This window comes from Mytilus edulis, chromosome 9 (assembly GCF_963676685.1).
Source record: "Mytilus edulis chromosome 9, xbMytEdul2.2, whole genome shotgun sequence".
In the NCBI taxonomy this organism is placed as follows: Eukaryota; Metazoa; Mollusca; class Bivalvia; order Mytilida; family Mytilidae; genus Mytilus; species Mytilus edulis.
In genome coordinates, this window is record NC_092352.1 from 85,085,268 (window position 1) to 85,109,831 (window position 24,564).

Sequence of the window (24,564 nt, forward strand, 5' to 3'; positions counted from 1 at the left end):
AGGGAGATAACTGTTGTAAAATCAGCTAAACGTTTTAATTACGTTGTGTTGTTATGGAAATATTAAGCTTCTCAATGATCAAAATTAGTGTTTGTCAAACTGCTATATAACCAGTGTAATTTTTCTGATAAAGCGGTTGGTTCAATTTTTTTGAAATTTTAATATTTTTGTCAAAAGGCCAAAGTAAATACTTAGTCAATTTTTTTTGAAAATTAGCCAAATTAATTTTAGTGAAGGTGTTGGGTACCACCTTAACTAATTAATTACATATTTTGAAAAGAGACTCTTCCGAAAAAAAGCTTTATGAAGTTTTGGAATTATACCACATCTTCTTTTTTTATATCTATAATAATCCACACAAAAAAAATCAAAATGTCAAATGGTAAGGGAGAAAATTATTATAAAGCTGGATTGGTCTAATCGTAAATGGTGTGTTTATTTTACATGAAACACAATAACATTATAAAGACAATATGACACAAATGAGGCATATTTAAAGTGACTAAATTGGTAAGAAAATAAAACCAGGAACAATTTGTCAAATCATAAGATAAAAATCATATACAGATGTACAAGAAATGACATTTTAAGGACAAAATAATTAATATATATTCTCATGCAATTAGTTTGTAACGATAATTCTTATTGGACTCAATTTGCGACAGTAAAATCTACGTTTTACGAAGGCCAAGCTTAAAATATAATACAGTTATCTCCTAAATTAACCGACATATGTTGATATTTTAACTATATAAATATAGTATAACAAAAATTGACATAAACTGTATTGATTGGAGGAAACAAAATAATCCTGACACAAGTGTCAATCATCAAATGCAGAGGTATCTTCATGTAAGGATATAATACAACATGTAAAAATAACAAAAAAGGAATAAAAAAACAACTATATATATACATATAATAAAAATTTAGTTTTGTACATCTATTTGACATACACTTCATTAGCCATGAACTTTCCTGTCATGTCAGAAAAAAGGACTTCTTAATTTCTTTGAGCTGTTCACATACTATATATAGTTTTGCAAGATGTCGTACAATTTCAGATTTTATAATTAGATAATGTAGCCCTCAATCTTTAAGATGCACCTTCACAAACGGATAGCGTTTCATTATAAATAACGAAAATAGAAAATTACCCCTTTCCAGCATGAAACCTAATGTATATAAGTTAAAATTCAGAAAATGCATTCATAAAAGATAAATATGGTTTATGAGTATATATTCCAGATTATTCTTAATGAAACTTCTAATTTCGGGTTCAAAATTACATATTTTTAGCATTCTTCTTTCATTAATGTGTTATATGGTAACATTCTGTGGTTTCAAAGTTAAACTTAGAATGAAATTCAAAACAGTGTTGCTGTGGCCATTGATTGACTCATTAAATTCATCCATTTGGGGTCACCAAAGGTTCTCAACACCTTAATAAAGTATTTCGAAAAATTAATCAGAAATAACACGATGTTTTGATTTATATCAATTATATAAATCAAAACATAAAAGTTATTCCTGATTATTTTTTCGAATTATTTTATAATTAAAGGCGTTAAGAAACCTTTGGTAACCCCGCAGTTTAAATGTCTATCGTAGGAACGTCGTGAACAGTGGTCGTTACAGACAAACATTCACCTAAATTGTCCCAGTCAATGGATGAATTTAATGTGTCAATCAATGGCCACAGCCACACTGTTTTGAATTTCATTCTTAATCATAGTAACCATTGTAACAAAACGACAACAAAAACATATGAAATAAACAATAGATTTATTAAAATAGGCCCCATGATTATTGTTATGTCTAGTTTTGTTTCGTGTAAATCACTGGCAATCCCTTTTATTTTACTATGGTATCGCTAAAGATAAACAAAAACGGACAACCCCACTGAAAGATATGCAAAAAAACAGAAAATACAAGTTCTCAATTACAAAGAACACTACCACTTGTTTGCCTTTTTCTTTTTACTCAGAGATTCTATTGCATCTTGTTTTGATATGTTTTTCCAATCATTTTCCAACATTGGGTACTTCACTTTGTATTTATTTTTAATTTCTTCTTCAAACCTGCATAGATACCAAGGCCAATATTTAGACGACAAGTTATTATCAGGATCTATATACCAGGCTGGATCGTATGTTTTGTAACTACGAAACTCATGTATTATGTGATTAGGATCCTCTTGACAGCTTAATTTATTCCTGTTGCAAAAAAAAGTTCCGTCAGAAGCAACATTTTCCTCACAAGTGTGTATGCATAGAACATTCGTATCTACTACATGCCAACCAGATACACCATTAATTTTATGATGCAAACACTCATGAACGCCGCCATGGTTTTTTGTTGTTTTCTCACATGGTTCAGAACATAACGGACAGCATTCCTCGCATCCCCAAAGCTTGTCGATGATCTCAGCATACGGGGTAGGGGTATTCCAGTTAACTGAACTTCTTGACCTTGTTTTGAAATGACATATAAGAGAATCTTTCTTACTTTTCAAATCACCAATGATAAAATTCGTCAAATTTTCAAAGTTACTGACGTGTATATATCTCACTAAAGAAAGATTTTCTAAAGTAATGTATTTAAATTTGTCCGTTATTTGTGTTGACCATTCATCCATGTTTGAAACATTAGTTACACCTCTTACAGCTATTTTTGTCCGATCGATCAATTTATTTACACTGGTTTCAGCAGTTTTAAAATAAAGATTTTCCTCTGTAAATAATTTTTTGTCTGTATATTTCTCAATGTATTGTTTTGCGTAAGATGTAGTCGAGTGTATATAAGAATAAAAATCCTCAAATACTTCATTCTCGGCTAAGTCTTTCAACATACATTTTATAAGTTTATGTTTAGAGTTATTAAATTGTTTTAATATCTTGGTAACTATTTTGCTCTGTAATTTACTAAAAACATGAGAAGTGAGGGTTTCATTTATAATATTTGTAATTGATAAAGCTGTGCTTCTATCTTGTTCTCTTTCTTGTCTTTGTCGTTCATCCTCGAGTTTTACCTTATCAACCTCCTCTTTTAAGATTCTTTCCCTTTCTTCCCTTCTCTGTATTACCTCTTTTATTTTTACATCAAGCTTTTTTGTGTTTTCCTGTTCCTCATAAAGTATTTTTTCTTGATGTATTCTTTTTCTTTCTACTTCTTTGAATAACTTTTCTGTCTGTTTTTGGTTGATATTCATTTCCATATCAAGTTGTCTTTTCTTTTTTTCAATTTCAAGGTCGTTTTGCTCTTTTTCAGCTTTCATTTTAGCTTCTGCTTGAACTTTATGTCTTTTGATTTTTTCTTGGTGCCTTAGTTGTACCTCCTCCTCCTCCTTTTTTCTGTTTTCTTCTTCTTCCTTACTCTTTCTAATCTTTTCGTGTTTTAGTTTCATGGCTTCAGAAATTATCTTTCGAAAATAATTTAGTAACGTTGCTTCATATTCTTTTCGTTTGGTTTCTAAACCAGAGTTCTGTTCGAATTCATCATGAAGTCTTTGGTAAAATGCAACTAAATATTTCGCAATGTAAACTGCAAGCATGGCTTTGAAATTCTTTGTAAGCGAAAAATTGTGATCTCGAGCTTCGATGGCACATTTGTGATAATTTTGCGAAAAATTGTAAAATATTTCTCTGATTTTAACAATATTAAACCTCTTATTTTCCCATTTGCCTACGAACATGTCTATTTCTGAAAATATATCATTTGCCATTGTTAGTGCAATTTTTCTATTGGTTTCAAATTTGTCTTTCTCCCCACTTAAATGTATTTCTGTTATATCAATTTCCTTGAAGCATCCTTTCGGTTTTTGTAATTGCTTAACTGTTGGAACACGCCATTGTTGTTCGAATGTTTCTTGTTCATTCCTAAGGTAAAGCGTGTCGTTTCGAAAGTAATGCAGAACAATTTTCCAAATTTCTTCATCAATTGAAAATTCTCTATTGGAATCTGTATCAAACCGACTGAGATCAGTTGACCACAGCTTTTTAAAAGCTGCTATGATGTCATTATCAAGCGGATGTTCATTGCATTTTTCGACAACATTATTTGCTTGATATTTCCAATCTTCCTTCTCTTTTGGTGTCAATATGATCCTTTGACGAATCTCTAGTCTTATCCTACTTTCCATCATATCAATTTCTTTCACAGCAAAAACCTCCTGTTCATTTTTATATATTTCCAATTGATTCAGACGATTCTGTTTCCACTGTATTATGACATCTCTTAAAGGTTCATTTTCTATGAAATCTGTCCATTCCTTTTTTAAGTTTTCGTAACGAGCTGAAAGTTTCTCATTTAGCTCACATTTTGCTTTAGATGTTACGTTCAAAAGACTATCCTCACTCTCACAGTTCTTAAAAGCGGATTCTGCGTCAATTAAAAGGAACTGCGACACTGTAATTTCTAGTTTCCGATGTAATTCAAAAAACTTTGATTCGGCTGTTCGTTCAGCTTTTAATTCAATACCATTTCTGAAACTGAATACGAAATCTTCTGACAGAATTGCTTCCCACAAATCATTTATTTTTGTCCATATTTCATCGACGTTGAAAAATGTTTTTCTGCGCTCACTGATGTCGGACATAATAAACTGTCTTAAACGATCAACTTTCTCGCTATATTTAGTGTTAATGGCACATAATGGTGGACTTCCTAGCCATAAGTTGGGAAAGTAGAAAACATGCTTGTTATGGTTAAAATGTATTATTTTATCAAAAGAATGACAATTTTGCAAATGTTCTTGCTCCGCCGCTTCATTAGTTATTTCATCGAGACATTTGACCAATTTCAGTGTACCGGGAAGCAAATTCCTTTCTGCATTGGTGTCTGCAACATCCTGATGAACAAAGATACATGACTGCTTCAGTTCAAAATTGGCATTAACCTTTTTCATTCGTATAAAAGCATGGACTACTATTTCTAGAATATCGCTTACTTCCGACAGGTTTTCCCCTCTGATATTTATGAGTGTTATGTCTCCTACACCAGTCACAAACGTTGCTAGTTGGTTATCATGTACATATGTTCCATTCGATTCTCTATACTCATTTGACCGCAAGCCCTCTGTATCAAACACTAATACATATTGAAAAGGAAACTGATCTTTCGGCATCGGTATCAGCTGTAGGAAAACCCCCTTTGTACATCTGCCAGTGCTTACTGCTAATTGAAGACCAAACATCGCGTTTAATAGGGTGGATTTGCCAGAACTTTGTATTCCCATTATCGATAGTGTAAGAAGTTTTGAAGTGGATCCAATTTTACTTTCCAAACACCTAAATACTTCTTTTATCCATACCAACGGAACATCAGAGGCCGCCCCGTCCATCACTTCTAGTGAATATCCTTCGATGAGAAGGTTAGCAGCAATACTTGGACAGTTTTTAACACACTCTAAAACATTAACATTACACCATTCTTTGTCTGGAGCATATGTTAATGCTTCAAATATCTGCGCAACTTCTCTCATCAAATGTTCTACGCCAAATGAAGCATCTTCTATCTCGATTTTTATCCTTCTTGTCTGGCGTTCTAATAGATTTTTGTCGCTTCCTGCTTTCTTGATATCATTACTTAAATCATTCAAACTAGAGAGTAAGCCGGGTAAAATCTTTTTCGATCTTTTATCAAGAAGAAGTTTCAAACTTTTTAAAAAGAACATCAATTTATCTGGGAAGTCCTTTAAATCATACAGAATCTGAAGCATTGTAGAAGACATTTTTGGAAGGTGTGATATATGTTTAAGCTGTCGGCTACGGATTTGCTGTATTTGTTTTTCAATATCTCTTTTGCGAGGAAGGGATTTTTCTCTATATTTTGTCTTCTTTAATTTTGACAGTTCGATCCAGAAATGCTGGATAGACGCAGATTTTGTATCTATAACTTCAAACATTTTATCGGCAAGTTGACATCCGTCAAAACATTCTTTTTCTGCATAATCGCAAGGTATCCCATAATTATCTAGTACCTGTCCAAATCGAGAAAACTGAATGCAATCAACATTAGATATACACTCTAAAATGTCTGACTTCGTATCTTTCACGATTTCGTTCATTCCTTTATACTGATCATTTTCTTTCAAGTCAATACAATACAATATGCTATTGGTGCTCTCCGCTATTTCGTTAAGTTTTACATCAAGCAAGACTTCTTCGTCGTCGTTCAAATTTGATTCTAATAATATAATTACTGACGATGAAGATTGGTAGATAGAATGTAAAGTTTTACCAATGTTGTCATCATTTTGAAGTTTCATTGTTTGTAGCTGTACAACAACAACAGTTGATACGGATTTTATTACATCTAACTGCAAATGATATTGAGCAGCATCTCCTCGTAAATTAAGAAAAATGATTGCATCGTCAAAGGAACCAGCCTCTGTTTGTCCATACGGAATGAAATAAGAAGCTTCGACTGTTCCGTTTAGGGTTCTTTTCGATTCAGTTCCCAATGGGCAATCTCGAGAATAAAATGTATGAAAAAATTGATCCTTTGACATCACGTTGTTTAAAATAACGGATTTAGAAAATGTGGTTTCACCTAGCCTGATAAAGGATACGATCTGTATATCCTGGTCTGAAAGAAAACACTCGAACACCTTTCCTTCACTATTGATACCATATATATCAACAAAATTAAAAGGCCATAAAAACCCTGCAGTCAGTTGTGTCGACGAAATAATGACAGGAACAGCGATTCTGCACATAAACAGCTTCGAAACAAGTAATTGTTTGAGGAAAGGTGAACAGCACAAATAAATTGCATTAAACACATCTTGCGGATGAAATAACGCGGGTTGTTTTTTCTGACGTTTTCGGTTTCTGGGCTCTTCTTTCTGTGTTTGGTCATTTGGTTTTATTTCTGATTTTTTTCCTTCAACAATATCTTGTTTTTTAATAATGTCTAAAATATCAGACAATACACCATCCCTAGCCCTTAGATCTACATTGATAATTTTATTTAATATCTTCCATTTAATATCCCCTAATTCTATTTTGTCATTTAGTTTTGCTTTCAGTACATGTCGTAAGGTTATTTTACAGGGGAAATAACTTTCCAATTTCAACAAAAACAAAACTTCTTCAAACTTTTTGCAAGCCTCCATACCTCTTAACAATAATACATACTATTCATCTTGCAATATTATGCATACATTAAGAGTACAAATTACTGATTTAATTAGACTTCGATAATGTGAATGGCCTTTCCTTGCAATCTTCTCATTAAAAACCTGTAATGTGCTTCCCTCTGGGTGTTTAAAATCTCTTACATAATGTTCCTAAAAAGAAAAGACATTTTTTTGTAAAATTCTCTCTATGATATACAACGCTAAATTTTGAAATATGCATTATTTCCGTAGTATTGGTAGACATTTAAATTGGATAAAAGAAGACAAAATTTTACAATGTAAATAAAGAATTTAAAATATGTTTGAATAAATATTTATATTAAACATGGAAATAGATCGACACCGAAAAAGACCATTCATGTGTCAAAGTAAGTGCATATCATTTAAATGTAATGTAACCTTATTCACATAAATCGTTTATCAGTTTCAATGAGGAAAGAATCACTGAATAAAGAATATGGCGATAAACATACATGTGTCAAGAAAACCTATAACTACGGGATCGGTTAACCCTGTGTGCAGACGACTTTTCGAAAATATCGAATAAGATGATTTACTATCGTATTAAACTATTTCAGCACAATTAAGAGTACCAAGGCTTCTTGTTGAAGGCCGTACATTGACATATAATGGTTTACTTTTTTTAAATTGTTATTTGGATGGAGAGTTGTCTCATTGGCACTCACATCACATCTTCCTATATCTATTGTAAAAATAATACATTATTAATGAAACTATACGATAGATATAGGAAGATGTGGTGTGAGTGCCAATGAGACAACTCTCCATACAAATAACAAGTTAAAAAGTAAACCATTACAGATTAAAGTACGGCCTTCAACACGGAGCCTTGGCTCACACCGAACAACAAGCTATAAAGGGCCCTATTATGATGACTATTATGGGTGTCTGCTGGTCGTGATCTCGACTTATTGATCCTTAATATCAGATATTCACAATTCTTTGGTGTTATCCATGCAGTAATTTTAAAATTTCGCCCACTAAACTCTTCTTTTATTATACCATTATTATTAATACCAAGATGTCGTCAAATACAATTGGATATCCAGCATTTATCACACTTTTCAATAACATGCGGTTTAATCGCTGAAAGAACTTCTTCAGAATGATTGAAATATATCATTCTGCATTGGCATTAATTTCTTGGTGTATGTAAATTATATACATCAATTTGGGCTACAACCCTCATATATGTGTATCATATACACATAGTTAAAAACTGACACTTCTGAAAATCTTAATACTAGTGATTTTTCATAGTTTTTGAGAGGAAAAGACGTCAATGTTAAATTAATGGAAAATCAATCTATAGAGAACCAAGTCTTGCTAAATGTTCAATGGTTTACATGTCAAAAACAAGGTTTAATTACCCTTTCGTTGACATATTTTTTTTTGTTATCTACTCACAACTATTTTCTATATATTCTGTATTCTTTAAAAGCAGAGCAGTAAACATCCTTAACAACAGATATCTCGTCTTCTTAACAAAGCAAACTACAAATTAACAGATCATAATTTTTAATGATAATCACATACATTTACTTCCTTTCCCAAGTCCGATTTAGAGGCAAAAGGCCAAATGTTTTGTGCTGGCATATTTTATATTTTTTATCACAGAGTATTTGTATTTCTTTGTAAACCATATAGCGATAATTTTTAACTTTAAGAGGAAGGTGACAATTTTACCCGTTGTTTTATATCTATATTTATGGACCAAAGATAAATCAAATTGCCTCATGGTTAAAATTTCCACGGGTGCATGTTTAAACTAGACCGACTTTATTAACAGGGGGTGGTCATTGTGAGCTCCCTACACCAAAACTGCTTATGCATATTTATTTTGAAGAATAACTGAAATCAATACAGAATACGTTTAACGGTCACCATCGTCAATTGCTTGACCGTTAAGATGTGTCAGTGTCTTAAATCACTATGTATTAGCTGTCAAGATTTTAGATACCAGGTGATGTCGTCTGATCAGTAGTTTTACCGATTGTTACATTTTGTCAGAGAAAAATTAACATCCCAAAATAAAGTACTGTCAGGAAAATTCACAACGAAAGGACCCTAATCAAATGGCAAAATCAAAACCTCAAACACAGGCAGGAATTAAACCTGATTTTAAAGCTAGCTAAACCTTTCACTTGTACGACATTCGCATCGGAGTGATGTCGTAGATGACTCATAACCTGTCGACGCACCTGGATTAACACTCCTTTTCAGATTTTGAGATTAGCTAAGTTTTTAATTATTTATTTTTTTCTCTTCCTTAAAGATGTTAGAAGTTTTTAGGATTACCATCCTACAATATGAAATTTATTTTAGAATATGCTGATAAAGTTACATTTGAATAAGGTTTCTAAGAAAAACCAGAAATTCGTCTCGACAGACGAATATCAACAATACTGTTCAGGAATCGACAAATACAGGTATTTAATTAGTGCACATAATTTGGCTTACCCAACAAGAGAAGCTTTGTTTTTTTTAAATGCCGACGTAAGTAATGTATGTAGTAGAGCAGTGCTATCCAAATTCCAAGATGGAGTAGAAAAAGTAATTTGTTAATTTAGTAAAAATGTAAGTAGATCGGAAAGAAGGTATTTTGTTGCTAGAAGAGGGCTCCCGACAGTTTAAGCCTTAGTTAAATATTTGCATTATCATCTACATTTTATATGTCCTAATTTTGCTACAGCAGAAAGGAAATATGAACCTTGTCCAGCTCATAAAGAATCTGACAGTTTTAAGTTTTAGTTATAATGACACTGTAAGTGAATCTTGCAAAAATGTTCTAGATGTTCGTACTGATTAGCAATCTATTTCAAAATCTAGTATACGCTGTTCAAATAAAATATTAGAACAAAACTGATGAAGTTTATAGTTATCAAAGGTACCAGGATTATAATTAAATACGCAATATATGCGTTTCGTCTTCATATGACTCATCAGTGACGCTCAGATCAAAATAGTTATGAAGCCAAACAAGTACAAAGTTGAAGAGATTTGAGTACACAAAATTCCAAAAACGTTGTGCCAAATACAGCTAAGGTAATCTATTCATGGGATAAAAAAAATCCTCAGTTATTCCGAAAATTCAAAGTTTTGTCAACAGGAAATTTATAAAAATGACCATATAATTGATATTGATGTCAACACCCAGTGCTGACTACGGGCTGGTGATACCCTCGGGGACGAAACAGCTACCAACAGTGGCATCGACCCAGTTGTGTAAATGGTTATCAAAGGTACCCGGATTATAATTTGATACGCCAGACGCGCGTTTTGTCTACGTACGACTAAAAAAGTTATGTCGCTCATAATAAATTAAAATGAAGAGGTCCAGAGAAGAGTATTTAAAAGATCTGAAGATTATAGATGTCGTCTAAATAACAGTCAAATAAAGACAACCCATTATAAAAGAGATAGATTTTGAAAATTGTTCAACATCTCAGTTATCTGATGATGTTATCAGATTTTCTTATCCCAGGCATAGATTACCTTAGTCGTATTTGGCACAACTTTTTGGAATTTTGGATCCTCAATGCTCTTCAACTTTGAACTTGTTTGGCTTTATAAATATTTTGATATGAGCGTCACTGATGAGTCTTATGTAGACGAAACGCGCGTCTGGCGTACTAAATTATAATCCTGGTACCTTTGATAACTAATTTCATTATATAGTGGAAAATAGATGGAAGTATATACACATTGGCAGAATTATGCAATATAAGTCCTATTGTTATATTGTATTCGTCAAGATTAAATTCTTAAATACTTGGCAATTGAAATTTATTTAGACATAGGAAAGCTTTAATGGAAAAAAATTGATTTACATCCTGTTCTTTTAGTTAATTTCAAAAGGTTCGTGTTTAACCAAGTGCATAATCTTATCCCAGGCGTAGATTACCTTAGCCGTATTTGGCACAACTTTTTTTGTAATTTTGGGTCCTCAATGGTCTTCAGCTTCATACTTGTTTGGCTTTTAAACTTTTTTATCTGAGCGTCACTGGTGAGTCTTATGTAGACGAAACGCGCGTCTGGCGTATTAAATAATAAGCGTGGTAACTCTATCATAACATAGTGACCGGTGATTATCTTGGTGTAAAAATTAAAGATATTTTTGATATAACAATAGGCATGATGTTTTTTTTTTTGTTGTTTTTTTTACCATATTTGATATTTGCACTTCCAAGAGGCACATTATTAAAAATAAAACCTATGGTACCAATGAACCAGTATCTTGTTGATGCTTCTTGGGAAGGAATTGCCATTAACATTTTAGTACTCTACCCATGTAAAGTAAAAAAAAAAATAAACGCCATATCATGGTTATTCGAGATTTGAAATTGAACGTAAGCCATATCTTTTTCAAAAAACTGAAGCCGTAACAGAAGCTGAATAATTTGTAGAAATCATAGTTACCATATTGGGGGTCTTTTTTCTATACATTCCGACCAAGGTTCTAACTTTGTGTATCATGTGTTTAAAGAAATTTGAAATATGTTGGGGGTATTCGTCAAATCCGTACTACACCATCCGACCAAGATCGGATCTTATGGTTTTAAAGTCATATTTAGCCATGAAAACATTGTTATTTGTCTTGTAAGCAAACACGGATGAGATTGGAAGGAATCTATTTATTTATTAATGCTGGCCTTTTTTCATCAGAACATGAGAGTTTGGGTTTATCTGCATATTCCGTGTTGTTTGGAAGAGAAATTAATTTGCCATTAGGAAACCAGAGACTAAAAATTCCTCTTTATATCTAAACAATGATCATGCACATGAATTAGCTAAAAAAAAATTGAGGTATAATTCATCAATTAGCAAGACATAAATTAAAACAGTTAAGTGACATGATGAAACGATCTACGACATCGGGACTAAAATGCAAATATTTGATGCATGCAATACCGTGTGTATACACAATCCTCGTCTAAAACCACAAAAAAATGGGAATGACCATGTATTGTCATAAATTAACTTAACAATGTGATTAATTGAATACAAAAAGGTTCAAAGACCAAGCTCAAAGTAGTGCACCAAGACAGTATGAAAACCTATCCTAGGGAAAATGTTCCCGGATGGTTTAAATAATAATTAGCCTTAGGAGTATCAGGGGGAAATGAACCCTAGCATACCCATAGCTATCCTTCATAATATAGTTATAGAAATATTTAGAATTATTTAAGTTGTTCATTTATGGGTTTTAATATAATCAAATAACAAAATTAAAAAAAAATCCTTTTTATAGTTATATTTCATAGTCTACCCGAGTATCATATGTAGCAATTTCAGTTTCGATCCATGTATAATTTGAATAGTGTAGAGGAGATAAGATACAATACGATAAAATTTCCAAAACCTTAGAATTAGAAATGCCATACAGATACAACATTATACAAGAAACAATAGGAAACCCAATACAATATAATACCAGATACAATATGACGACACCAGGACAATTCCATATCAGATACTATCATACCAAATACAATACGATACAAGATACAATATGATACAAAAAAACAATACCGTAAATGATACAAAACCATAAATGACAGAATACGATTCAAGATATAATACGAAACCGTATATAATACGAAAATAAGTACAATACTATGATTCCAGATATATATAGAATAATACATGGCAAAATCCGTATCGCATGCTCTATCACCAAGAGAAACCAATATCAGTCCTCGGGACTGGTATTGGTTTCTCGTGGTGATACAGCCGAGGACTGATATTGGTTTCTCGTGGTGATACAGCATGCGATACGGATTTTGCCATGTATTATTCTGTTCATCATATATTTTAATAGAATCAGATTCATGGGATATCCCTTTTTTTAAATCGTCCAAAATTATAAGCTAGAAAAGAACATTATGATGTTCCTGTATTTTTCCGGCTTCCTTGTTTTTTTCTATAGACTTCCTATTATATTCTCAATATATGTTAAAGATCATGTATTAAATTGCATCTACTAAAGATACTGTCCTTAGGGTTTTATTTCAACACAAATTAATATTTATCAAATAAATATCACAGGTTTAGAAATGTTTAATTTTATTGTTTATTTGGCGATGATATTATTCATGATCTTTTTAATTTCTGACAATTTGAGCAGAAGTAAAAAATTCTCGAAAAATATGCTAACTATTTTATCTAAATTAAAATCGTAAAATTTGCGTTAAGTTACTGGGTAATAACTGGGGGAAATATCGATGTTAGTTCAAATGATAGGACTTGTTTTGTTAGTGGAACTAATCTATTCCTTTGCCAGGAAATACAGCAACTGGACGTCATCGGTCAAACGTTGACGTCATTCGAATCATGGCGTCACGCCAGCTATGCGATACGGGTTTTGCTATGCGATACAGGTTTAGCTATGGAATACGGGGTATACGATACAGGGTAGGTCATACAGACTTGAAAAAGAACCTTTATTAGATATAAAAAATTGCTGTATTTTGTACTAAACATTTGATACCAAATGCCATATAACGATACCAGGTACACACAAACAAAACGATCAAGATACAAAGCGATTCAAGATACATCTCGATACCAGGTACCATACAACACCAGAAACACAACCATACAAGACAATTACGATTGCGAATACAAGACGGTACCGATACAATACGTAAAAAATACATACGATACAAAATACGACACCAGACGCAAAACAACAACAGATGAAATATGATACTAGATACAAGATAATTTCCATACAAGAAACTAAATGATTGCAAACACCAGACTATACCTTTACAATACCATAACATAACAAATCGATAAAACAACACAATACAAGATGCAAAAAATCGTTACAAAGTAAAATGCACCGATACAAGAAGCAATAAGATTCAAGATCGATAACGATACCAGATACAATGAGATACAAAGCACAAAAGATTCCAAATACAAAGAAAGAAGGCAAATGCTTTACTATATAAAAAAAAACAATACGATACTGTATACACTACGAAACTAAATACAGTACTATTATTCCAGGTACACTATGATACCAGATTGCATACGACAATACCAGGTACAATACGGCGACAAAACATACAAAACAATAAAAGGCGCAATCCGATACAAAATACAGCACGACGATACCAGTTACAATACGATATAAGTTACAAAAAGATATAAGATACAGTAATATGATTCCTGTTATAATATCAATACAATATCACAAACAATACAATACCATATACAACACCCTACCAGATACAATACGACGGAACCAGAAACAATATCATTCTTGATTCCAGGTGCAAAACGGTACCAGATACCACACCACAACATAAGATACAATACAATACCAGATGCACAACAATATAAGCATATAATACTATTCCAGATACAATACGATTCTCAAAACAATACAACGATACCAGGTACTATACAGTTTCACAACCAACTATTTACCAATTACAATACCACACCAGATACAATACGGCGGAACCAGAAATAATAGCATAGTTGATACAATACCATATAAGATACAATACCATATAAGATACAATACCAAACAAGAAACAATATTTCAATTCCAGATACAATATAGCGATAATAGATACAATAAAATTTAAGCTTCAATATTATAAATAAAGACACCATATAGTTATCAAAAATACCAGGATTATAATTTAGTACGCCAGACGCGCGTTTCGTCCACATAAGACTGATCAGTGACGCTCATATCAAAATAGTTATAAAGCCAAACAAGTACGGCTAAGGTAATCTATTACTGTGACAAGAAAATCCTTAGTTTTACGAAAAATTCAAAGTTTTGTATCAGGAAATTTATAAAAATTACAACATAATTGATATTCATGTCAACACCGAAGTGCTGAATACTGGGCTGGTGATACCCTCGGGGACTAAACATTCACCAGCAGTGGCATTGACCCAGTGTTGTAAATAGTTATCAAAAATACCAGGATTATAATTGAGTACGCCAGACGCGCGTTTCGTCTACATAAGACTCATCAGTGACGCTCATATCAAAATAGTTATAAAGCCATTCAAGTACAAAGTTGAAGAGCATTGAGGATCCAAAATTCCAAAAAAGTGTGCCAAATACGGCTAAGGTAATCTATTCCTGGGACAAGAAAATCCTAAGTTTTACGAAAAAGTTTTGTATCAGGAAATTTATAAAAATGACCACATAATTGATATTCATGTCAAAACCGAAGTGCTGACTACTGGGTTGGTGATACATATACAATACGACGGTAACAGATATCAGATATAAGATACAAAACGGTACAAGATGCAATTCTATGAAACCAGATAAAATAAAATGAAAGATACAATATAATACCAAATTCAATAGTATATAACATATAATAAAATACAAGATAAAATAATATACAAGATACAATACTCTAACAGATACATATAATAAAAGAAACAAATACGATACCAAGTTCAATACTATATCCGCTATAAAACGAAAGAAGTCACAATACTGAGATAAAAGACACTCTACAATACCATACCATATCTAATAATATACAAGATACCATGCCATACAAGAAAAAATAACACACAAGAAACACTACGATAAAGAAACAATATCATACAGGATATAAAACGATACAAATTACAATATAATACAAGATAACATACGATACCAGACACAATACGGGACCAGATTCACTACCATACCAAATCCAATACGATCCAAGCCTCAATAAGATACAAGTTTCAATACGATTCCAATTACAAATACAATACTAGTACAACGATACCTGGTACAATACGACAATACAAGATACAATGCGATACCAGATACAAAACAATACAAGATACAATACGATTTTCAATCAAATACAACGATACCAGGTGTAATACGATAGAAGTCGAAAAACCAAACCAAATATAAATTGATACAAGAAACAATACAATACCCGATACAATAAATTTTAACATTTGCAAACAATCTTTTGTTTGGATTTGATTGAAGAAAAACTAGTACTTACTTTAACTCCTTTTAATATCTGGATTTTAATTTGAAGATGGTATAATTTGGTTGGTCCTAAAAATAGACAAATTAAAGTAGAAATTAAATATAGCTCGCAAGTTACGAATTGGCAACGTTACCACACATTATTGCTGTATTGGGTGCATTCATCGTGTGAATGATAGTGGCCATTGGAATGCAATTGCAAGACTATTGATGCGGTCCCATCGGATATGACAAAACTAATTAATGATCTATCATTAATATTTGATTGTTCTAAGGGGTTTCGATCTATTCAATAGTCGTATTTCATAGTTTTAAAATAAACGTCTCTGTTTGATCTGCCTGTGACTCCCAATCTGTTAACGAATATTTTTTTCATATATATGTTCAAACGTAATTATTAGATAATGAAACGATATGCTATGAAAGGCATTTGTACAAAACAATTTTCCGGATTTCCTTATATCAGGAATGCTCAAAGCCGATTATTTGCAACTCACTAATATGTATGAACCGAAGCAATTTTGAAGAGATATATGAACAATATTTAGCGGTGTTTTAATAAAACATTCTACATTAACCACCAACACCAGACTCCTACGAGAAAAAGATAACCTTTATATTTTCGCTATTTTTCCCATATCACGACAGTCATGCATATGATAAGAAAATATTAAAAATACCGAACTCCAAGGAAAATTAAAAAAAAAGTCGCTGTTCAAAGGCCAAAAGCAATAACCTTAACACGTCAAAGGAATGGAAATCAACAGTCATACTACTGACTGGGTACAGGCATTTCCTTAGGTAGAATATGGTATATTTAACCTAGTGTTATAGCTCTCTAAACCGCTCAATATGACAGTCACATAGAATTCTATAATATTGACAACAATGTGTGAGCAAAATAAACTGACATGATAGGTCAAAATGTGATAAATTTGGAGTACAGCAGTAAAAACAAATACTGAGTAACTTTTTGAAATGAGGAAAAACAAAATGGCATATAAATGTAGACGGAGTACATAAGCGCCCCTCCATGACGACGTTTTATTATTTCCCTATACGTCAAAGTCCTTCAGACACTTGTCAAAAACAAAAAGACTAAAGAAGCTATCTGAAGTTGATACAGAATATTTATCAACAAGATTTTTATATCTTCCGACGATTTTTTTTTAGAAAAATACAGGTCGTTCTTTGGCGTAGCCCTGGTTGGTCATCTTACTGATCAGAAACTAGTGACAGTTAATTTAGTCTGACCAAGCAAGCACTTAAATACCGAATGAATTTGGACATCTATATCCCATAAGCAGGTGCAGTTGGTATACTGCTGCCAATGTGGTAGGCATTTCAAAATTAAAGTTGTGTAGTTTGTCTTATTTACTGGTAGTGAGATAACCGATAATGTAATGATGTGGTTTTTGTATGATGGATTACTTGATTGTTCATTTATTTCTAATTCTCATTATAATATATACTCGTAGTAGGACGATTTACACATAAAGAAGCTTTGGCCGCAGGAACAACAACATATTTATCGTAAAGAGCCAATAGACATTGCACAGTGCCTTTTGTTCTATTATTTACTGTGGTCGACCATTCAAAGTGTTTTAACTTATAAACTTCGATGTTTTATTAGAGACCTAACAAAGTCTTCACATTTAGCCCATGCTTTAGTGTAGTCTGCAATAGAATCAATAATTAGTTTGTAGATATGGTTTTAATTGATGTGTTAACACGGTGGGTATGGTTGTCCTGCGAGAGAATGTTCTGTGCTGGTGATTCGGTCCTGACGGGTGCTGGTGATCAATGAAAAAATGTAAACAAAGACGAAAATGATGATTTTTGACGTTTTCACTCATAAAAAATTGAAAAAAAACAGTTGAGATTTTTCAATTTTGTTTCTTATGGGTTCATATGTAAAGCATTAAAAAGTTGACCCTCTAAACTGTTTCAGTAAGCGTAACACAAAAATGCTCATTTTCAGAAAATCTCGAACTGAAAAAATAAAACAAAAATGCTCATAGAGTCCGCTTTCTACACCGCAATCCACACGAAAAAAATTTTTGTGAAAAAACATTGCAATTTATTCAAATTTAGCATTTTTTCAATTTATTCATGTCCTGATACTGTGCTGGTGGGTCCTGTCATTGTGCTGGTGGGTCCTGATACGGTGCTGGTGATTTTGGATAAGAAGTTGCTCATATTTGAAACAAATGTTACAAAATCAATAAAATTGGGCAGATAATTATTGTCAATAGGATCTATGACTCCTATTTTAGCTCTTGTGCATCCATTTGGCTGTTTAATATGTGTTTTCAAATGATCGTTACTTATATTACACAATTACATAACAGGGAAACCTCTTTCGTCCAATATCAGATAACAATATATACTATCTGAAATAAAAATAGTTTTATTAAGATATTAAATGCCCCTTACATTGATGCTTCAACAATGATCAAAGCCCATGCTGCATAGACATGTTTGTTAGCGCTCCGCATACCCCTCCCCACTTACTCAACCCCCCTCCCCCCATTTCCTCCTTCATTGTTACAGTGGTGTAGCAACACAACAATTTATCACAAAAATAATAACACAAAGACACACATTATTGAACAACAAATGCTCACAGGTAATGAAAGCTAGTTCAAAGTCCCATTTTCAACTAATAGATAAAACATGTTCTCATATGCAAAAATCCCAATCGTGTCGATTAAAAAAGTCTCAAAACTTAAGTTCACATTTTAATGTTTGATTAAGCAGAACTTTAATTAAAAGTGTGCAGTGAATCTTGTGCTCACAAAAGTTATTGTCATAATTATGTTTACATAAGACTTATAAAGGAATTAAGAAGTTACCAAGAAATATTTTACAGTTCAATTTAATGATCATGAATGGAAGGAAATGGTACGAAAGTTTACATAGGACAAAAAGAAATTGATAGTATTTTTTGGCGAAAGACTTAAACGCTTCTTTGCATTATATAGTAAAACTCTTCTTTAAAAGCATGCAAAAAATAACTTTGATTGACTTGCTTGCTATGTTTGCTCCAAGGATATTTTCAAACAATAGGTAGGCGGAGTTTCAATACATACTGGGATTTGATTGGACAAATACAAACTGACAGGAATTGAAGTTAATGTTTATTGTCCAAACAAATTCTAGTATATAGTAAACATACTACTTACCTGTCGTTTACAACCATCCAAACAATCATAGCAAGCAATTTAAACAAGGTTTGCTTTGCATGTATTTATAGAAGAGCTGTAAATTCTAAAAAAAAAAATCTTGTTGTCGTCGATGGTTAAATCCTCAACAAAATATCATTAACTTTGTTGGAACGAATAAAGGTTTTAAATCAAATTTTCGTGGACTTTTTAGCTTCCACCCTGACGAGGCATGTTAGCTGTTCGTATGCTGTTGCACCTGACGCACCGAAACTTTCACATTTCTATCTTCTTTTCTGAAATATTTTACCCAGCTCATACTTGACAGGATTGTTATTCTAGTAAAAGGTGTAACCAATGAATTGAACACAAGTTAAAAATTCCACAATACTATATAATTCATTTTATGTGTCAATTTGTTCGAAAAAAATCGAAAAGAAGAGAGTTTTTTAATGTCATGGTTATCTGTCGCTATCTAGATATATGCTTAGCATTTATTTCAGATGACACGGACTCCTCACCTAGGTGACCCTACTGCCTTTCATATCTTTATCCGTATACAATTATTTTAAAATAGATAACCAAAGGCTGCAACTCGTATTTTTGTATTTAAATGATTCGTTGTAACGAGAATATTTGTGGTGAATGGAAACTGTGAGGGTCAAAATCTTAAATTGCTTATAAATGTTGCTGGACCCAGTTTCGTTATCTGATCTGAATTTTCTAAAATGTGCAAGGTAGATAGACATTTTGATTTTTTTTACTCGGTAAGTTTGCCCCTATCGCTTGAACTTTTGCAATATTACAGCCAATTTCAATGAGTGTGTAGACAAAGGGATTACTTTGGTTATCTTGCTTGCTGAACAGAAAAGTCATTGTAAGTTATGTAAACTACCCTACTTTAAGAGTAGACTAGTCCGGCAAATGACACATCTTTCTGTCTGTAAGACCAGGCTACTTCGAAAGGAGGGTACTTTACCTTACCTGAAAATGACCTCACGGTTTAGCTTACAAGCTATTTTGGAATTTTGAAATGAAAAAGCTAAGAAATCTTAGTTTTGTTAGTGTGTACTAGGTTTCGAAAAAAAATACCTGATAACCCTTCAGACAAAAAAAAATGTTGAAAATATCTTACAGATACAGCAAGTGATTCTTAATAGCTATAAGATACATTTTTCTTTTAAAATACAACTTTTAAATCTTACGGGAAACTATTCTAAACTTAAAACTTTCACTGTAACCTCGCTTTAACTTATCCCCCATCCCCCCGAAAAAAAACCACCAAAACAAGCAAACCCGCAATACTATTGTCTTTCTTATAGTCAGCACTAAATTGTTCACAAACAAATGTGTTTAAAGCTGCTAAAGACATATGATTCAAACGCTCAGTAAGTCCTTTGTTCTATATTTTTGCTCTCCATTTTTATGCAAAACCTTTTACATTTTTATTTTATCGGTTATTGTTGAAGGTCGTACGATGACGTATGGTTGTTAACACATACTTTCTTTGGTTTCTTACGGAAATTTTTCCATTGACAACAAACATACCACATCATCTGCATTATATAAGTATTGTATAAATTACAACGTATTTTGGTAATCTTGCAAAATGATCGTAATCCCGAAAATCGTTAACATATTTTCTTATCTTAAAAGGGACAAGAAGGGTTCCATCAACAGGCCAATAAATAAAATTACAGTTAATTTAAAAAAAAAAAATAAAAAAAAATAGGTGTATTTTTTCTCTCATAATAACAGTAAACAGATTCACAACAATGTCAATTTCAAGAAAGCAGACAACAGTGCAGATAACAATGCAGCATCAATGATCTTGAATATATGCTTCTTTTAACTAAAATATAAAGGCACAGAACCAGGACATTGGAGCACAGTACCAGGACCGTTTTTCTTATCATCAGCACAGCGTCAGGACAATTCTGTTTAACGAACTTGTACGACTTTTGCAATATAATATTGTTGTAATATACTTTGCATAGTACTTATGACGCATCAGAGAAAAATTAAGCAACAAAACAGTCGTATTATTGCCGTTCTGATACAATGTAAACAAACCCACCAGCACAGAATCAGGACCCACCAGCACCTGACAGGACCAAATCACCAGCACAGTACGTTCTCTCGCAGGACAACCATACCCACCGTGGTTAAGGTTCACTAAACTTAAAATCATCAAATGTCACCTTTCAAAGATGTTCATGTTAAATAATGCTTACATCTCAGTAATAACATGACAAGAAGGGCTGTAAATATAAGGCAAATAAATTTAGATCGTGGTGAGGTCGCGGTATGAGCGGCATGAAAATGTAAATTTTCGTTGCTTTCACGATTCTACTACGTCCTCATTACGCTTTTAAAACGATCCCGCTGCGATTATACCATGTTCTCACCGCGCTTATTCTGCGACCTCACTACGCTTATCAAGATCTTTCTACGCTCTTCACGTTCTTACTACGACCATACCAGGAGTTATCCGATTGCAACACGATCTTACCACGCTTCTACTGCGATTATAGCACGTTCTTACCACGATTATACAACGTTCATACCACGATCTTTCTACGTTCTCAGCAATAACGTCAACATCGTGTTCAATATCAATACAGTTCCATTTTTTCTATTTCTGATTAATACGTAGATTTCTCGAAAACAATACAGTCATGCCACCAAAATCTACTAGAACACGTAGGCGTGGTGGTAGGGGTTGATGTAGAGGCAGAGGGAGCAAAGTAACGAATCCTGACCAAGCAGAGTGTCGAACAGACCAATCCAACCTGAATTACAACCTATTGCTGGTCCATAAAGCTCAAATGACGATATTTTAGTGAACGATAGCAGAGATGACACAGATATGTCAATAGATATAGGAAGATGTGGTATGGCTCACATCGAACAGCATGCCATAAAGGTCCCACAAAATTACTAGCGTCAAACCATTTAAACGGGAAAACAAACGGTCTAATCTATATAAACACGAGAAGCATAGTTGAGCCGTTAGAGCAAATGAATAACTACATTCAAACAAACAAAATCTAGGGACCTTTTTTTATATATTTTATGTGAAAATGACATTGAGAATGATGGTCGTAGTGTAAACGTAGTCAGGTCGTAAGAAGAGCGTGGTGAGGATGGCAAGGGCGTGCTAGAATCGTACTATGGTGGTGAACAGCGTGGTATAGTCGTAGTGGAAGCGTAGTTGGGTCGCAGTGAGAACGTGATGGTCGTAGTGAGGTCGTAATAACGTCCCTGTGAGATGTAGCGCAATCTCTCCGAATAGATCACGCTCTCGCTACGATTGAACAGCGACCTTTGCGATCTTACTACGATCTAAGTGCGCTCTCACTACGCTTCTACTACGACCTGATTTAGCCACTAACGCACCCCGATTGTTTTGAACATGTTCAAAGTTGGCCACGCTCTTCACGATCTTGAAGACCTCACCACAACCGTGATACGACCTTAAGCCCCAGTCCCACTAGACCACGATCGCACCACGCTCACCGCAATCTAAAATAAATTTAGATCGTGATGAGGTCGCGGTATGAGAGGCATGAAAATGTTAATTTTCGTTGCTTTCACGATGCTACTACGTCCTAATTACGCTTCTACAACGATCCCGCTGCGATTAAACCACGTTCTCACCGAGCTTATTCTGCGACCTCACTACGCTTAAAAAGATCTTTCTACGCTCTTCACGTTCTAACTACGACCATACCACGAGTTATCCGATTGCAACACGATCTTACTGCGATTATAGCACGTTCTTACAACGATTATACTACGTTCATACCGCGATCTTACTACTTTCTCAGCAATATCGTGTTTCATATCAATATAGTCCCATTCCTTCTATTTCTGATTAAAACGGAAATTTGTCGGAAACAATACAGTCATGCCACCAAAATCTACTAGAACACGTGGGCGTAGTGGTAGGGGTTGGTGTAGAGGCAGATGGAGCAAAGTATGAACGCCATACTAAACTCTAAATAGTACACAAGAAACTAAAATTTAAAATAGTACAAGACTAACAAAGGCCAGAGGCTCCTGACTTGGGACAGGCGCAAAAATAGTGGGGTTAAACATGTTTGTGATACCTCAACCCTCCCCCTATACCTCTAGCCAATGAAGAAAAGTAAACGCATAACAATACGCACATTAAAATTCAGTTCAAGAGAAGTCCGAGTCTGATGTCAGAAGATGTGACTAAAGAAAATAAACAAAAACACAGTAATACATAAATAACAACAGACTACTAGCAGTTAACTGACATGCCAGCTCCAGACTTCAACTAAACTGATACTATACACATAAGTAGTGTAATACTTGTCATCAAGAGATGTCGGAACGACCAATCAAACCTAAATTACAACCTATTGTTGGTCCATAAAGCTCAAATGACGATATTTTAGTGAACGATAGCAGAGATGACACAGATGTGTCAATATATATAGGAAAATGTGGTATGAGTGCCAATGAGACAACTCTCCATCAACGTAAAAATCTATAAAAGTAAACCATTATATGCCAAGGTACGGCCATCAATACGAAGCCTTGGCTCACACCGAACAGCACGCTATAAAGGGCCCAAAAAATACTAATGTTAAACCATTTAAACGGGAAAAACCAACGGTCTAATCTACACTGGGGTAAAGCTGATGACCGTAACTGCATTCACGGTCATCCCAAGATGTCGGATGAAAAATTAGGTCAGTTTCTGTATTGTCTGTTAAAGTGTTTTTATATCATTTTCTTTACAAATCATACATTGAAACGATGTAAATTTATAAAAGAATCACTCGAAAATGACTAATTACTTCCGAGAAATGTGCATGAAACGGGAAATTCGATTTGAAAAAATCGTTAAGATGACCGTAAATCATAATCAAAATATTTTCAAGATGACCGTAACATAAAACAAGGATGGCCGTGATTGGTAAAAAGATGACCGTAACTTGTAAAGGATGACCGTAATTTGTAAAGACTGACTGTAATTTATATAGGACGACCGTAACTTTTATAGGGTGACCATCAATTCTAAGAAATATCTGTATTGTATTCAAAGCTTTTTTGTTGAGTTTGTCGATCTCAATAGGGGCTCGGTTAGCGGATATAAATATGTTTCATAATTTCTTTTTTTAAACTATAATATAATTGGCCATATTTAGGATTTATAACAATGATAGTAAATTGCATACTTCTCGTAAACAATGAAATATTTATTGATATCGACGTTA

The 24,564-nt window shown here is 33.3% G+C and overlaps 1 protein-coding gene across 1 annotated transcript; it reads right to left on the reverse strand.

The window, feature by feature from the left end:
- Positions 1-1,753: 1,753 nt before the first annotated feature.
- Positions 1,754-7,117, reverse strand: LOC139490232 (interferon-induced very large GTPase 1-like). Its single transcript, XM_071277083.1, has one exon. The coding sequence runs from the start codon at positions 7,115-7,117 to the stop codon at positions 1,955-1,957; it is 5,163 nt and encodes a 1,720-aa protein (XP_071133184.1). The 3' UTR covers positions 1,754-1,954.
- Between the last annotated feature and the right edge of the window lie 17,447 nt (positions 7,118-24,564).

Bases quoted from the DNA above. Each gene is read 5' to 3' on its own strand.
- LOC139490232 (XM_071277083.1), bottom strand. From the start codon at position 7,117: ATGGAGGCTTGCAAAAAGTTTGAAGAAGTTTTGTTTTTGTTGAAATTG.